The sequence below is a fragment of the Schistocerca americana genome, chromosome 2, assembly GCF_021461395.2.
Source record: "Schistocerca americana isolate TAMUIC-IGC-003095 chromosome 2, iqSchAmer2.1, whole genome shotgun sequence".
In the NCBI taxonomy this organism is placed as follows: Eukaryota; Metazoa; Arthropoda; class Insecta; order Orthoptera; family Acrididae; genus Schistocerca; species Schistocerca americana.
The window spans coordinates 436,314,916-436,327,848 of NC_060120.1; the positions used below are offsets into that span (position 1 = coordinate 436,314,916).

A 12,933-nucleotide genomic window follows, 5' to 3' on the forward strand; every position below is an offset into this window, starting at 1 on the left:
CAGCTCTCCATGCTACTCTATCCTGTGCAAGCTTCATCATCTCCCAGTACCTACTGCAACCTACATCCTTCTGAATCTGCTTAGTGTATTCATCTCTTGGTCTCCCTCTACGATTTTTACCCTCCACGCTGCCCTCCAATACTAAATTAGTGATTCCTTGATGCCTCAGAACATGTCCTACCAACCAATCCCTCCTTCTAGTCAAGTTATGACACAAACTTCTCTTCTCCCCAATCCTGTTCAATACCTCCTCATCAGTTATGGATCTACCCATCTAATCTTCAGCATTCTTCTGTAGCACCACATTTCGAAAGCTTCTATTCTCTTCTTGTCTAAACTATTTATCGTCCACGTTTCACTTCCATACATTGCTACACTCCATACAAATACTTTCAGAAACTCTTCTTGACACTTAAATCTATACTCGATGTTAACAAATTTCTCTTCTTCAGAAACGCTTTCCTTGCCACTGCCAGTCTACACTTTATATCCTCTCTACTTCGACCATCGTCAGTTATTTTGCCCCCCAAATAGCAAAACTCCTTTACTACTTTAAGCGTCTCATTTCCTAATCTAATTCCCGCAGCATCAATTTAATTCGACTGCATTCCATTATCCCCGTTTTGCTTTTGTTGATGTTCATCTTATATCTTCCTTTCAAGACACTGTCCATTCCGTTCAGTTGCTCTTCCAGGTCCTTTGCTGTCTCTGACAGAATTACAACGTCATCGGCAAACCTCAAAGTCTTTATTGCTTCTTCATGGATTTTAATTCCAGCTCCAAATTTTTCTTTTGTTTCCTTTACAGATTGCTCAATATACAGATTGAAGAAAATCGGGGATAGGCTACAACCCTGTCTCACTCGTTTCCCAACCACTGCTTCCCTTCATGCCCCTGGACTCTTACAACTGCCATCTAGTTTCTGTACAATTTGTAAATAGCCTTTCGCTCCTTGTATTTTACCCCTGCCACTGTCAGAATTTGAATGAGAGTATTCCAGTCAACATTGTCAAAAGCTTTCTCTAAGTCTACAAATGCTAGAAACATAGGTTTGCCTTTCTTTATTTTATTTTCTGAGATAAGTCATAGGGTCAGTATTGCCTCACTGACCTTCCCCGAGTTCGGTTTCTACCAGTTTTTCCATTTGTCTGTAAAGAATTCGTGTTAGTATTTTGCAGCTGTGGCTTATTAAACTGATAGTTCGATAATTTTCACATCTCTTCAACACCTGCTTCCTTTGGGATTGGAATTATTATATTCTTCTTGAAGTCTGAGGGTATTTCGCCTGTCTCATACATCTTGCTCACCAGATGGTAGAGTTTTGTTAGGCCTGGCTCTCCCAAGGCTGTCAGTAGTTCTAATGGAATGTTGTCTATTCCCAGGGCCTTGTTTCGACTTAGGTCTTTCAGTGCTCTGTCAGTCTCTTCATGCAGAGCTTGTTAATAATTTCAAAGGGAGCATTAGGCAATTGACTGTAATGGGCGAAAGGAATGCAGTGCAAGATGAATGGATGGTTTTGAGAGATGATATAGTGAAGGCAGCAGTAGGCCAGATAGGTAAAAAGACAAGGCCTAATAGAAATTCTTGGATATCACAGATGATGTTGAATTTAATTGATGAAAGAAGGAAATATAAAATTGCAGGAAATGAAACAGATGAAAGGGAATACAAATGTCTGAAAGGAGAGATTGGCAGAAATGCAAAATGACTAAGCAGAAGCAGTTAGAGGACAAATGTAAAGCATGAATAACTTGGGAAAAGGTAGAGACCTTGTACAGAATAATTGAAGTAGCCTTTGGAGAAAAGAAGCAGCCATATGAATAACAAGAGTTCATTTGGAAAACCAGTACTATGCAAAGAAGAGAAAGCTGAAAGGTAGAAGAAATATGTAGAGGGGTTATACAAGAGAAATTAACTTGAAAGCAGTCTTGTAGAAATGGAAGAGCAAGTAAGATGAAGATGTAATGGGAGATATGATACTGCGAGAAGAATTTGACAGAGCACTGAAAGACCTAGGCGAAAACAAAGCTCATGGAGTTGATTACATTCCCTCAGACATTTCATTCACTTGACATCTTAGGGTGACTAGCCCATGACTAAACTATTCCGCCTGATATGCAAGGTATCTGAGACAGTGAAAATACTCTCAGACTTCAGGAAGGAAGTAATAATTCCAATGCCAAAGAAAGCAGATACTGACAGATGTGAATATTAACAGACTATCAGTTTTATAAGTCACGGTTGCAAAATACCGAAAAAAATTATTTGCAGAAGAGAGGAAAAACTGGTAGAAGCTGACCTTGGGGGAGGTCGTTTTGAGTTAAGAGAAATGCTGGAACACGTAAGGAAGTAATGACAATATGGCTTAGCACACTGGACTCGCATTCAGGAGGATGACGGTTCAATCCTGCGTCTGGCCATCCTGATTTAGGTTTCCCGTGATTTCCATAAATTGCTCCGGGCAAATGCCAGGATGGTTTCTTTGAAAGGGCACAGCCGACTTCCTTCCCCATCCTTCCACAATCTGATGAGACCGATGACCTCGCTGTCTGGTCTTCTCCCCCAAACTACCCATCCATATGGCTTACCTTGGAAGATAGGTTGATGAGAGGATAGCCTTTGTTTATAGCATATGTAGATTGGAGGAAGGTTTTGACGGTGTTGACTGGAATACATTCTTCAAATTTCTGAAGATAGTAGGGGTAAAATATGGGAAACGAAAGGTCATGTACAGGTTGTACAGAAATCAGATGGCCATTATCGTAGCCAAAAGGCATGAAAAGGGGGCAGTGGTTGAGAAGGGAGTGAGACAGGACTGTAGCCCATCCCCAATATTATTCAGTCTGTCCATTGAGCAAACTATGAAGGAAAGCAAGGAAAAAATTGGAGAGTGAATTAAAGTCCAGGGAAAAGAAATAAAAACTTTCTCTGATAACATTGTAATGTAGTTACAGATGGAAAAGGACTTGGAAGAGCTGTTGAGCTGAATGGACAGTGTTGCAAAAGGAGGATGTAAGTTGAACATCAACAAAAGCAAAACAAAAATAATGGACTGTAGTTGTATTAAATTGGGTTATGCTGAGGGAATTAGATTAGGAAGTGAGAGATTAAAAGTTGTTGATGAGTTTTGCTATTTTGGCAGTAAAATAACTGATGATGGCCAAAGTAGAGAGGATAGTAGATGCAGAGTGGCAAAGGCAAGAAAAGTGTTGTTGAAGCACAGGAATCTGTTAACATCAAACATAGATTTAAGTGTCAGGAAGTCCTTTCTGAAGGCATTTTTCTGAGTGTAGCTGTGTATGGAAGTGACATGTGACCAATAACCAGTTCGGACTAGAAGAGAATAGAAACTTCTGAAATGTGGTGCTACAGAAGAATGCCAGAGATTAGATGGGGTAATCCTGTAACTAATGAAGAGGTACTGAATCGAATGCGGGAGAAAGGAAATATGTGGCATAACTTGACTAAAAGGAGGGATTGAATGATTGGACACATTCTGAGACATTAAGGAATGGCCAGTTTAGTATTGGAGGGAAGTGTGAGCGGTAAAAACTGCAGAGGGAGATCAAGCAACAAGTACAGTAAGCAGATGAAGAGGCTTGCGCAGGATAGTCTTCGGTCTGAAGACGACAATGGTGACAACAACAACAACAACAACAACAACAACAACAACAACATCGTTGAATGCATTCATCATGTGTGCACAAATAATAAATTGATAACACACTATGTACTATGGGTCAATTTCAGTTTGTGACCTAGCATATAATTTTAACTTGACATAAATGTTCCATACTTTGTTTGCTCATTCACAACTGTGGCTCAAGACATTTTTTGAAGAAATGGTTTAAGTGTCTTCGGTCCACTAATATGTACACAATCTCCATTGTGTTGTATTCTGATCATCTTCAATGACTGCTGGTAAAGAATACACAGCTATTTCTCACTTCTCCATTTTTTGGAAATGGGTTCTCAGAGATTTGTGCTCCTGATGAAACCAACATGTGCTGCTGGAGAGTGCTGTTTCGCATTAGTCCTGTGTGAGGATAGTGTAAGAGAAGTGTCCACTTGATCTGACAGATGGTTTTGTTTATAAGTCTTCTGCTGAATTCGTGGCATTCAGATGGGTAACTTATGTACCTCACCATTATAAAATTATTTGCTCTGAGTTTCCATTCAATGAACATTTATCTCAATATCTGCAATTTAGGCATTTGTATGATGACTGAACTAAGGAAATTGATAGATACATAAGAAACGTGCCCAGTAACTTGAAAACTATTTGAAATTGTAAAGAAACAAATATGAATTGAATTAAAATTTGTAAATTATCAGTAAACCAAAGTATGTAGCTCATGTTGTTTTCGTAAATGTAGTGGGAAAACTTTTTGAGGAAAATATCAGCCATAAACATCCCACACAAATGAGATCAAAAACTGAAGAGGTAGATAACATAGTATTTCTCATGCAAACAAATGTACAGGTAGTATAGGAAGAAATGAAGCTACTAAAATTAAAACACTTGTCAGGGATAGATGAAATCCTAGATTTATTTGTGAAAAAGATATGCTGGCACAATCTCTAAAAAAGGAAGCCGAAAGTGATCTTTTCTTTTCTGTATGAAGTTCTATAGGCTCTAGATAGGTAGGAACATATGTTGAGCATGTTCCTAGACTCCTCAAAAGCTTTTAATACCATCTGTCATGATAAATTACTTAATAAGATTGAGAATTTAGATATTATGGGAGGACCTTGTAACTGGATTAAATCATACTTACATGAAAGAAAATTGTTCATAGAGGTAACACACAAAGTAAGCGGCACAGTCAGTACCCATTACTCAGATTTATTGGTGGTCAGACGTGGAGTTCTCCAAGATTCCATATTGAGTGCAATGTTGTCTGTACACAGTGTAAATGCTTTAGATATAAACAGTAACAACAGAAAATTATACTAGTCTCCAGATGCCAGTTTCTTAATTACAGGAAGTATTAAAGACAACGTTAAGGCCATCATAAAAATGTAGTAGAGTACTTTGATGTAAACAGTTTGATTATAAATCGAGAAAAAACTGTTGCAGTGGACATAATCACCACCAGGAAGAGGGTGCAAACTAATATTCATATTGAAATAAATAGACAAACAATTGGGGAGTACAAATTTTCTTGATGTGTGAATACAACAGATCTTGAAATTAAATATAGACCACATAAACAGAAAGTGAAGCAAAACATGTTTCATAATACAAATACTAAGAAACTGTATATGATATGATCATCTGTACAGTAAGGGAGTGCATAGAAAAACAAAACTGTAGCATTGATTAAGATTTTTTTGGTCCATCACCATAGAGCCATATTGTATTTGGTAAATGTATAGAATAACAAATACTGCATAATATTGCATTTTGATAAAAATGTCATGAGGTATGTATAATAATTAACGAACTGTTAAAAATTTTTATACACTGTGCACTCCTAGATACGAAAAACCTATAAATAAATGACTTCTGTTTGAAATGGGCACCACAGTACTGCAACCATAGATGAAAACATCAATAGTGCACAGTGTGATATCAGGCAGTGAGTGATTGTGATGATGTACAATGAATGATTAAAGATGCACAGAGTAGGTGGTAACAGTTTGTTGTTGTTATTGTTGTTGCCAGTAGCAGCAGCAGTTGAACGTTGTTATTGTTGTTTTCAGTCAAAAGACTGCTGTACAAGAAGATTTGCGAAGTACTTGACCCACTTACTGAACTCTGTTAAGCCTTGGATTCCCATAAGTTCCTAATTGATGCTAATCAGTCAGTTGCTAGAAGAAATGAAATATTAACTATACTGCATATAGACATTGTTCTCAGGTTAGTCTTGTGGAGTTGCTGGCATCAGCAGAAGATTGTAGTGGCAGTTGGTCTCTTAATACTTAAAACCAGCGAATAGCCTGTTCAAAGAGAGGAATAATGGCGTTGCAGTTTGTATACTACATGAATGTTAATTTATTTGGTATTTTGAAATCAATCTCAAAAGCCATTACAAAATTTCCTAGTACAGACCATCACAGTGAGTTCTGTGGTGTATAGTATTGGTACTAAGCTACCAAAATGAGAGCTCCTGTCACCATGAATTGCTCTTATTGAGTTGTTGCCACACTGATTTAATTGATATATGGAAAACTGTGTACAAGGTGAATGCCTTGTGTGTTGGAGTTTGACTAAAGGTAAATGAGGAAACAATATTTTCAGTAATGTTTGGATAATTAAAAAAAAAAGTTTGATTTTATTCACTGATTTGCTTCTGTAAATGAGTTAAGGGTCTACATTTTCACATCAGAACAAAAAGCTTCAAAGCTGTGGGTGGAAATGTGTGGCCTAGCATCAGAAAAAAGTTAATCAATGAAGCCAATGTTTTCTAGGATAAAATAGGTGTTACAAAAGATTCAACAATAACTAACAAATTCTGTGCAAGTCTACTGAACCACCTTGGTAGCAAAATAGGTTTGGATTGAAAAATAAAGGGAAAAAGTATCATCTTTCATCAAGATACTTTGTGTTTATTACTGAGGCTACTAAAACATGCTTTTACAGTTGTGGTTCTCTCAGGAGTGACTGGTTTGAATTCTGACAGTGGAAATGTTTTCATTAGACATATTGGGCACAGGAGATAGTAAAATTCCTGATCACTTTGCTTTTTCCTGATCTTTTGAGTTTAATTTTAAACCTCTCTTCCGTATCTGATGGAGAGAGGACACATGTCAGTGGGGATAATGAGCTGTATGTTGGATGTGAATGTTAAGGTTGGTGTTTCCTTTGATGCTACTCAAGCAGAATTCATTCTTTTACAGATGAGACAAGTATTGTAGTCAATCCTATTAGGCTTAAAGCAACAAAGTAATTTGTAAATAATGTGTTAAGAAAGGGTAATTGATGGGTTTTCTGCAAATCGTCTTAATTTTAAAAAGCAGCATTTTCAGTTCTGTACATCAAAGGATACAATACCAGTGACAAATTAAGCATGGAAAGGGGCTTGTAAACAAGACAGAATCTTCAGAATTTTTTGCATGTTTGTATTGTTCAGAATTGTAATAGGAAAATTCTCATTTTAGTCTTCCTGAAACAACTCATGTCAGTCACTTTCGCACTTTGCATTACTGCGGGTCTAGAGAGGGACAAATCAGTAAATTAACACATCTTGCTGATTTTCATTCAGTAGTCTCATATGAAATTAAGTTCTGAAATAGTTCTTCTCTAAGAAAGTAAATCTTCATTGCACAGAAGTATGCCATAAGAATAAATGTATTGCCCATCCTCAATTATCGTGGAGACAATTGTGTAAGGAGTTACATGTTTTAACTACAGATTCACTGTACAAATTTTCTCTAATGGAATTTGTTCTAAATAATTTATTACAATTCCAAAGGAATAATGATATCCATTGTTACAATACCGAAAGAAAATTACTCTTTACTAATATTGACTATAGCTCAGAAAGTGCTGAATAATGCTGCCACCAAAATCTTTTGTCATTTACTCAAAAATATGATTCCTGACAGAGTGAAAATAAATTTTAAAACTGAAAAATTTCCGTTTAGGGAACATTTTATTTCATAGGTGAATTTTTGTTTAGAAACAAGTAGTTTATATTGTGCAGAAGTGTTTTGTACTCACTTCTGTTACTTAAGTAAATATTGTTTCCTGTTATGAACCCATCTGTAAGTGGTCAGGTTGTGGCTATTTTTAATGCCAGTTATGTTGATACAGGGGATCATAAGGTATTAATTATCACTCCCAAAAAATCAAACTGACCATGAAATATTGATGACACTGTTAGTCCTTTTTTTATTTGTTCATCCTTCGGTGCGTCACATTTTTTTTTTCTGACAAGGGATGAGTTTGTGGATATCTTTGTTATAGAAATCTACATTTTGCCTGATTTGGAAAAGATTCACATCGGAAATCACCTAATCATTCTGGAAATGGCTGTCATGCAGTGGTATCTTCATTTGAGGAAAGAATAAGAAGTAACTGGGTGCCATGTCAGGAGAGTATTGGGGAGGGAGGCAAAATTTCATAAACCAAAGAATCATCATGTGCTGTCTCAGTTCGGTAGGCTTGTTTAATGGGTGTGAGCAGTCACAGAACCCAGTCACCTTTTGTCATGTTCAAAATGTTGTGCAAGATGTTGAAAACTGATTTACTACTGATTTTCACTTTTCATTTCTTTTGTGATTTCCAGTTCTTCACAGGGGTATGGCTTTTGTGATTTCCAGTTCTTCAGAGATATGGTCTGCCACTTCATTTTTTTCATTCAGACTTGTTATACCAACTGGAAGTGTTCGTGCCACATAACTGCTGTGTCATATTGTTGCCATACACTTCCACCAACCCAACATTGATAGCTGTAGCATTGCTCCCTTTCAAATACAAAAAACAATTACATCATGATACTCTACTTTATCATTGGGCTGCTCCATTTTATTTTGGCTCCTGTTGCAGCATGCCGTGATACTTTTCTGCAGGTATTTCGATATGTAACACGATTGCAAACATATATCTGCAAACAAACAAAAAATTATGCATGTTGTTTTATTTTTTAGAGATGAAAATTTAACTATGTGACTGTAAACTGACTCACTGCACATCATCATGATTTGTTTTGCAAAGTGACCCATGGAACATGTAACTAACTGACAAGTGGAGTGTGTGTGCTGGCACTGGGTTTCAGCATCTCCTTTCTTACACTACCACTACCACCACCACCACCACCACCACCACCACCACCACCAACAGCAATAACACTACACCACACTATACACTCATGTGACAGTCATTTACAGAAGGAAGTTACACTCAAGACATGTGACACAAAAGCAGCTCAAGTGGTATGAACAAGAGACTTGCACTAGGCAATAAGCAAAACAGTGGGGCTGCTAACAAAGGTATTTTAAAAGGAAGACCAAGAGATTTTAAGTTCAAATTGATTGAACATCCATGCTGCTCAGCATATTCAACCTGTTCTGAATGCCACATATTCTGACATCTAAAGAAAATATCTTGAATCCAGTAAAGAGGTTATGGCCACTGTAAGCAGCTATTTTACAGACTTTTCAGAAATCCACTGTTGAAAAAGAGTGCATTTTTGACAAAATAGTTTGTCTGCCAGGTCAGCAACTTTTTGCCTTGCCTTCATTATGGAAGGAAAATAAATATTGCATGGTTGTTTCATGTTCTAAGAGTTGTGAAACCATCAATGTTTGATGAGAGTATTCATTGACAATTCAAATATCTGTACCAGGTCATATATTGTTTAAAAGATGTTGCTGTAGACACGGGATGTGCTACATATGGCTTATTACACATACAACGAGAAAGTGAGAGCTAAGGACATCTGTTGAAGGTACCAATGCTTGAAGCCCTCAAGGCGCACTGTGAATCTACCTGCATTGAATGGAATAGCTGCAAGTGCATATTATTGTTGTCTGCACTTCTGCTTGTTGTCGAATTTACCACAGTGCCTCGTAGCGCAGCTTCCATGGGAAAATTTATGCTTGTTTGTGTGCAGTTGATGTCATGTTCATCAGGTTCAAAGGAACCAGTTATGTGAATTTGCTGGTGCATAGGTTCAAATGATTGCCTGTTAGGCAACTGACAGTTCTGGAATTGTTCTCCATACATTTTTCGAGCAACTCATATGGATCCACTTTCTGCTACCTGTATCAAATGAATAGTTGAGGCCTCATCATTACTTTGCATGCTACCAGAGCTCGAAGTGAGGTCACATCCCTTCCATAATATGGTCTCTGCTTGGACTATTCAGTAGATACTGTCAGTTTTTAAATGTGTAATTTTTGTACATTCTAGATGTGGTAGCTTATTTATTCTCTCTGTCTCACTGTGTGTGTGTGTGTGTGTGTGTGTGTGTGTGTGTGTGTAGACTTTGCTATTATTTTCTATACATATTTGTTACTAGGGGAAGTTGCCTACATTCCAGGTGTTATGGTTTAACACAATGGTATGGATGAGTCATAATGTAAACTTTGTTTCCTATTGTTGTATGCTGTTCCTCTGGCATAAAATATATATAGTTGTTGTGATAGCAGGATTGTTATTATATAGTTTAATTTAGTATTTATTGCTTTATTCATGTTAACATAATGTACTCTATTTTTCCCTTACTTTTAGGTTGGTTACTCCTCAGTCACAGCTTCACTTTAGGCTTTTGGATCACAGCACATTTCGCAAAGATGCAGTCATAGGAGAGAAGCAGCTCAGTCTTTTTGAAATCCTTACACACTACAATGGAAAATGTGAGAATTTAGAACTTACTGTAGACATGATGAGTGAAACTAAACATGATACCCAACCAGTAAAAGTAGGTGATCTTGTCATGGTATTAAATGGCATGCGTGTTGATATGAGTACTCAACTAGCCAATGTTCAGCAAGAAAACCACACAAGGAGTCTTACAACTGCATCAACAGGTATGTTTTTCATGGTTTTACAATCTCGTTTCTTTCCAAAATCCCTGCTTCTTTGAATGGTGCAAAATACAAATTGATGCCATGTTTTTGCAAGTCCTTGTTTCTGGCATTTATGTCGTGCGTATATGGTATCTGTGTTGCAAACCTGGAAGACTATAATTGATTTAAAAAGTTATAGCAGTTGCTCACCTTGGTTGTTTTTACTCTTCTGTTGACATTTCTTCATGGTTTTAGCAATGTCCTTAGAGCAATTAAAGTGGATACTTCTTGTATTTTTTCTTGTTTCTTCTGTTAAAACTTTTTGTATCTCCCTGTTCATTAAAACAAAACAAAAATTATCTGTTTTGTCCCAGCATTTCTTTGTGAGTAGGCTCTCTCACCAGTTACTCTAAATAATTTTTGGAAAATATGTTTAACATTGTGTTGGTCTGTTCGTTTGTCCCAGCCTCTTATTCCCAATGCAATACATCTTGCAGTCCATTGATGACAGATTGAAATCTTATGCCACTGTGGGTTTACCAGGAAAGCTGTGTGCAATATTATCTAAGCATTCTCTTAAGTTTTCCATGATTTCAATACTTGGTGTGGGTGGACAGTTAGGAATCTCTGGTTACCATTTTAGCCCTACTCAGATTATCTTGCAATCAAATTGTTTAAATTTAAATTTAAGCACAAAATTTTATGCCACAAACATTAAAACACTCTCTCTCACTCTCTCTCTCTCTCTCTCTCTCTCTCTCTCTCTCTCTCTCTCTCTCTCTCTGTGTGTGTGTGTGTGTGTGTGTGTGTGTGTGTGTGTGTGTGTGTGTGTGTGTGTCACCTCCACCCTCACCTTCTCCCTCTCCCCTCCCCTCCCCTCCCCCTCTCCCCCCTCTTCCTATCTCCCTCTCTCTCTCTCTCTCTCTCTCTCTCTCTCTCTCTCTCTCTCTCTCTCTCTCACCACTATTCCTGTCTCACCCTCTCCCCTCCCACTCCCCATGACTCTTAGAACTCACCACAAAGATGTCATTTTCATCAACTGGATTCTACTGTTCTCATGTAACAGACATAAATTTTACGACTTACAGTTGATATCCACTTCTTTGATGTACGGTATTCTGGCTTTCGACTGTGGGGGCAGAAGAAAACTGAGGAATAAAGAACATAAAGGATATCTTACTGTGTCTGATAAACTTGTTAATATTTGCCATGTCAGTGGCAGACAATATCAGCTAGTACATTATTTTCAATAATAAAATTTGTTTTGGTCAAATTCTCACATTCTGAATAGTGGTGTGCATGTAAGACACTACCAGTGAGGACTGAAAATCCTTTTGATTGGTTCATGTGTGTGTATGGTATAAACAGACTTGCTTCTTTTTGATTAAAGTATTGAAGGACATACCTTACAAATAAATAACAGTCAAGAAACCTAAAGCTGTCTACCTGTATGTCAAACTATTCAGCCGAAATCCATGAGTAACCATTTAAAACTGGTTCTTAGAGTTCACACGTATTTCGTATTAGTGGAGATTGTTATTTGTGCACTATCATGTTTCTTGGTCACTATCATGTTTCTTGGTCACTGTTTTGTTTCAAAAGTTGAAAAGTAATAAGTTCTAAATGCAATGAGAATTAATTGTAATGTGTAATGGAAGAAGTAAACGTAACAGCAGCCCAAGTAGTTAAGGTGCTGAATCAGTGAGGTCTTATTAAGGCCTTCACAGACAGCAGTTACTCACAAGCACATTTCCCACGCCACATCCACACATCCCTCTAATTCTCTGACCACCCTAAAGAACCAGCAAAGACGCAGCCTGCTTATCAACCAAGATCATCGCAGACAGTAACACCACCACATATTTTTGTGCCCAGAACTGAGGACCATTTCTGCTCACAATCCTTCCAATCCCATCCAAAGTGGTATTCCACTGCTACCCAACGCATGAAATATCATTGAGCTTCCTGATGTTGCACCTACTTGCAACCATTTGTCGCATGTCATACCACTGTGAAAAAAAATAGGTGCAAGACCTGTCGGTTTCAACCATTCAGGAACATGCTATTCCAGGCCTATCGCAGGCATATCCTATTCTATCAGGAACATCTGTAAAAGCAATTGTATCATATACTAATTCTGCCATAACTTCTGCAGGTTTATTTTTTTTTTTACAAGAGTTGTTTTGAAAGTAAAAAGCATTTGTTACTCATTTTACAACATGTATTCATATCTTAGCCATTTTTCTACACATTAGGTGTTCAAATTTAAACATGTGTCATAGCATTCCACATGTATTCCTGTGCCTCCTGAACTGCCACCAAGTTGTTGAACCAGTCACTAATATCGTCTTCCAGTTCGCTGTCATATCCACAGTGCTATATGCCCAAAAAAGTCCTTCAACTTGTGATAAAGATGGTAAGCACTCAGTCAAGTTTGGGCTGTAAGGTGGGTGTTCAGAACTGCCAAAGCCACTG

At 37.5% G+C, this 12,933-nt stretch overlaps 1 protein-coding gene across 1 annotated transcript in view; it reads left to right on the forward strand.

Annotated features, from left to right (window-relative positions):
- LOC124590930 (E3 ubiquitin-protein ligase Su(dx)) overlaps positions 1-12,933 on the forward strand; it is a 143,010-nt gene that overhangs the window by 46,618 nt on the left and 83,459 nt on the right. Inside the window, exon 4 of the mRNA XM_047131686.1 lies at positions 10,181-10,479. Coding sequence (XP_046987642.1) covers positions 10,181-10,479 — 299 coding nt within the window. The remainder of the gene's footprint in view (positions 1-10,180; positions 10,480-12,933) is intronic.